At 40.2% G+C, this 5296-nt stretch overlaps 1 protein-coding gene across 1 annotated transcript in view; it reads right to left on the reverse strand.

Annotated features, from left to right (window-relative positions):
* Positions 1-2443: 2443 nt before the first annotated feature.
* CHAMP1 (chromosome alignment maintaining phosphoprotein 1) overlaps positions 2444-5296 on the reverse strand; it is a 3722-nt gene continuing 869 nt past the window's right edge. The window contains exon 2 of the mRNA XM_009581857.1: positions 2444-5296. This exon is cut by the window's right edge and continues 24 nt beyond it. Within this exon, the coding sequence (XP_009580152.1) occupies positions 3217-5296 (2080 nt within the window). The 3' untranslated portion in view covers positions 2444-3216.

The raw sequence follows: 5296 nt of genomic DNA on the forward strand, positions 1-5296 counted from the left end.
ACAAGATTTTCTGCTTCTAAAATTTAGAGATTAAGCAAGCATTATACTAATATACAAAGAGAAGGAAAGGGATTTTAAGTATATACAGCCTGCTATATCCAATCCCAAAATTATTCTTAAGCATGATAAGAAAACCTAAGGATATTTACAAAAATCCTTAAAAACTCCAAGTTTAATTTTACTCATCTCTATTACTTAAATGTGATCTCTTTCCAGCCCCAATGTAACTGGAGCCCTAGACCTTCTCTACACTCTTATACACTGGTTCCAAATGGGCTTCTCATCTTTTATCTACCAAGGTAATTACTTCATAGCTGTATGCATCACCTATGAACCACTGCACTCCCTGTATAGACTGTATTTGGAATTTGTCTACCACATTTCTCAGCAGAGGCTATAAATAGACTTTTGGAGAAAAAAAAAAAAGAGAAGAAAAAAAGAAGTAGAGTTGTCTTTTTTACATCTAAGGTATGTAATTACATTTTTCTCAGGCAGGAGCAGCCCACAGGGTTCAGAGAGGGAAGGAACTGCGTTATCTGAAATACCTGTACTGTAAGTAAACTTTCTTCGTGTTTGCCCCAGTTACTATCTCCTGACCTGATCATGTTGTTTCCCAATCAAACCACCTCCAAAGGAAAACTGAAGCTGGAACTACACAGTACTGACCCCAAAGGGTCAGTGCTAAAGAACAGGAATGAGTAAGACGGTAGCATGCAACACTGAGGGCTTTGATAAAATGCCCCGGTGACCTAATGCGCAGTACAATTTCTGGAAACTGCAGACCTCTGTATTTGCTTTGTACTCCAACGTATGAAATGACATTAGTAACAATTTCAACTGAAGTTATTTCACAGGGTATCCAAAGACTAAATTATAGCATTAGGCATATTTCAAGCAAATTCTTTCACTGGTCAATCTTGAAGTGTTTCACTTGCATTGCTTTCTTATGTCAAAAAAGAATGATCACCATTTGTACTCAAGAGTATTCATCCTTCTCCTCAGCATCTATAATAGGTCATGTGAAAGGGAAACAACAAATCCCCGATCTGATCTGTCTATTGGTGTCCTACAGCTCCTTAGAGAAATTAGTTAAATCAGTTCAGATTCCAGCAGATCCTCCTGCACATCTTAAGGATCTCAAACTAGCATTGTGTAAGTGAATGGTGAAAGAATACTCAGTGTTGACAAAAAAATACACACTGGAAATGTCCTTCAACTTCCATGAGGCTTTTATAAAATTCTGTACTAAGAGAAACTGGGAAGTACCCATCGTATCTGGATTTAAAGAGATTCAATGGCCTAACATCAAGGAACTTGCAAGGTTCATTTCCAAAAGTGATAAAGTACACTTTGACAGCTGTACATCAAGATTAAAGAATCAAGTAGTCAGTCAGCAAAAAAGTATGTAAAGAAACAGCATCAAGCCTTGATGATGGATTCCCAGAAATCAGAGAGGTTAACTGGTACACAGTAGTGAGAAACAAGTATCTGTCAGTAGCGAGACATCGAACTGTAAAGGTGATACCACTTCCAATTCAAACAAATCTTTCCTTGATTTCTTCCTTTTATTCAAATAGCATAAGGCATCTTTTTAACCAAATGACGTGCCAAGAGTGATGAAATGATAGCAGACGAGAAAAGCAGCTTTTATACGAAGTAAGACTACACTAGCAGAGCCTTAATAGTCAAGTGCTCTCCTTTAGATTTATCTATAGTCACTCCTTGGAAAAAAAAATATTGTAGAACTCTAGTCTGGACCCCATGAAAGGAAACAAAGGGCACTGGACTTAGAGGCATACAGTGGGTTTGGCCCTGTGGGAGAGGACCCTACAAGAAAGCTTGCTCTTAATAGGCAGCACTGAGAAGTCATCTAAGTGTAGAGCTTTAAACACTTTTTCTCTTCCTTCCAGAAATCCTCTTGAAACACACAAGAACGTCACACACAGGCTTCAATGAAAACAATCTGAAGCCCTTAGGTAGGAGCTTACACCTGGAGATTTTTTATTATTATTTATTTTACACTATCACCTCCATATTCTAAGCCAATATTTACAACAGCTTAAGTCTAGGCATAATTTAGCCTGAGGAGAATGAGACGTTCCTTGTGCTACCTCCGTTTAAAATCTATTATAAAGTACTTATGGCTTTTGAACAGTTAATATGCAAATAGCACAAAAGCAAGCATGCTAAATAACAGAGCACCAATTCCTGTTTTCCATGTTTTCCCTCATTCACATCAGATGTGTTTTTCTGAAGCAGATGGGAAATTTAGACTAACCTTGCTTTCATAGGCTGATAACTGGAATGTTGAAGTATTCAGAGCAGAACTCCAGGATAGTTTTGCATCTCCTGTTGCCAAAGATACTTAAAAGACAGTATGTTGAACATGAAAGGTTTTGTTCTTGATTTGGAAAAAAAGAAAAATGGCCAATGCCAGGTTGGATTTCTTTTTATTGTTAAAAGATTAAAGCATAACATTTCACCAAATACAAGAAATTTAGGGGTTTTCTGACATTACAAACGTGAATCATCAAGAGAAAGTGTTGAGCTATACATAGTCTGACGTTAATCCACCAATTTAATGTATATTAGTACATGCTTAAAACATGGCCAAAATACAGAATCACAAAATAAGTACCTTGATGCTTCTAAATCTGAGACAAGTAAGTCAGAGAATTGAGTGCAATAAATTTCCAACAAATGACTATACACTCAATTACAACCTCAGGGCACAGTTATTCCAGAAGGATTGGTAGTTTCTCATGCCTGGCTCATTCACATTCAGTGTGGTGAGAATTTTAATTTTGAGAATTTGATAAAAACATTTTGAAAAATACGACATTTAACAAATGTGAAAAAACAAGTTCAGTCTTCACAGGAATATATGGATTGCTTGCCACTCCAGTCCTTAATTGCCTGTATGTTTACAAATCTTTACAAAACTAATTTGTATCCATTTTGGTTTCAAAAACATAGTACATCTGAAAAATAAAATATGACTCTACTGATGGGTAATACAAAGACATGAACACGTATTTAAAATCACTTTCAAAAGTAAATCATTTCAGTAATACAGCTATAAGACAAGTTAAACATAGTACAATAAACCATGCATCTTCTGACTTGTCAGATCAGCTAAACTACTCGGTTAACATACAGCAACACTTTTGAACACTTCTGTAAATTCAGCTTTTCTAGCACAAGGGAAAAAACAGATTAAATTTGTTCTTCAAGTGGTTCAAGGCTGTCCAAGTGTTTTTTAGGTGCATCCTCACTATGACGGCTTTGGCAATGGGTTAAATGTTTCTTAAAGCCTCGTGGAAAATTTGATTCAAAATTACAACGTGGACACTTCAGCAAACTTTGACCATGAGCAGCAACATGGTTTTTAAGAAGAGACTCCAAGAGAAAAGCTTTGCCACATATTTTACATTTGTATGGGCTTTGAACATTATGCTTGTTAACTAAATGGTGCAAGACGGCACCTTTTTTCATTGCACGACAGCAACAAATTTTGCAATAATACTTTCCCTTGCCACGCTTCATATATTTTGCTATTTCTTCCTCAGAGATGAAAGCCTCTTTCTCTTCTGTAAACTGGAGCACACACTGTGGCTGCATGGGAGTAGTTGCATCTATTTTGCTCTCTTTGCCGTAATCAGATGACTCCATATCATATTGCTCTTGGTCACTGTTGGATTCTTGCTCCTTTATCTCCATTGAGTCCATCTCTGTTTTTCCACACTCACTGCTATTTAGTTCAGAATCTGAGTTCTCCTGGTTTTCCTTCTTGGGCTTCTTTTTTGGGCATGAATATAACACATCTTCTGGTGATTCTTTGGCTAATATTGATTGTTCATCCTGTGAGAATAAGTCATCCAGTGGTTTCTGATCATCTAAACTGTGAGAAAGAAAGTCACTCTCACCAGACTCACTAGGAGTCTGGGGCTCAGAGGAAAAACCTGGAGCAGACTTATGAGGCTCGGAAAACAGGATGTTCTTCTGGATTTCAGAAGATACAGTAGTTTCAGCATATCTCTGGATATCAGAGGATAAAGCAGCAGCAGGTTTCTGCATTTCAGAAAATACAGCATGCTTTTGAACATCAGGGGAAACAGATGATTTCAGGGAGTCAGTAAAAAGAGCTTGTTTGGGGGTCTCGGGAGAAAGAGAAGGAGTAGGTTTCTGGGACTCAGTAAAGAGGCCATGTTTCTGAATTTCAGGAGAAGCAGATTTCTGAGACTCTGGAAAGGAAGTAGGCTCCTGAACTTCAGAGGAAATGGGAGCAAGTTTCTGGGCTTCAGAAAATAGGGCATGCTTCTGGACTTCAGAAGAAACAAGAGCTGATTTCTGGGCTTCAGGACATAGGGCATGTTTTTGGCCTTCAGTAGAAACAGCAGAAGTAGACACCTGATTCTGGGGCTCAGAAAAGACACCACGTTTCTGGACATCAGTAGAAACAGCAGGATTAGATTTACGAGACTCTGGGAACAGAGCTCTTTTCCGAGGTTCAGGGAAATGAGCCCGTTTCTGAACCTCAGAGGAAGCAGCAGAGGTGGATTTCTGAGTTTCAGAAAAAAACATAGATTTCCGGGACTCAGAGAGTTTCCAAGATTCAGGAGATACTGAAGCACCAGGCTTACGGACCTCAGGAAAGAAAGAAGGCTTCCAAGAGTCAGAGGAAACGGTGTGACTAGACTTTCGAAGCTCAGGAGAAACAGGGGGAGAATGCTTCCACGTGTCAGGGGACAGAACAGGTTTCCAGCCTTCAGGGTAAACAGATGAGATGGGTTTCCACGGCTCAGAAGAAACCAGAGTAGACTTCTGGGATTCAGAAAAGGACGTAGATTTCCACGAGTCAGAAACAAGCCTCCTAGGCTCTGGCGACACAACAGGGCCAGGCCTTCGGGACTCAGGGGCAGACCTCCGGGATTCTACAGACACAGACATGGCAGACTTTGGAGCCCAGGGAGAAACCGTGGAAGACTTCTGCACCTCATGAGACGCAGATCTCCAGGGCTCAGGGGAAACAGTCGGACCAGGTCTCCATGATTCTGGTGAAACTGCAGGAGCAGGCCTCCGGGTTTCAGGAGAAGAAGCAGAAGCAGGCCTACGCATTTGAGAAGGATGCCTCCGGGGCTCAGGAGACACAGCTGGGGCATACCTTCGTGGTTCAGGGGATACTGCTGGAGTAGGTTTCTTTGGCTCTGGTGACACTGCTGGGGAGTATCTGCGGGGTTCCGGAGACACAGCGGGAGAATGGCGACGGGGCTCTGGTGATACAGCGGGGGAATGC

Source organism: Fulmarus glacialis, unplaced genomic scaffold, assembly GCF_000690835.1.
Source record: "Fulmarus glacialis isolate BGI_N327 unplaced genomic scaffold, ASM69083v1 scaffold3607, whole genome shotgun sequence".
Classification (NCBI taxonomy): Eukaryota; Metazoa; Chordata; class Aves; order Procellariiformes; family Procellariidae; genus Fulmarus; species Fulmarus glacialis.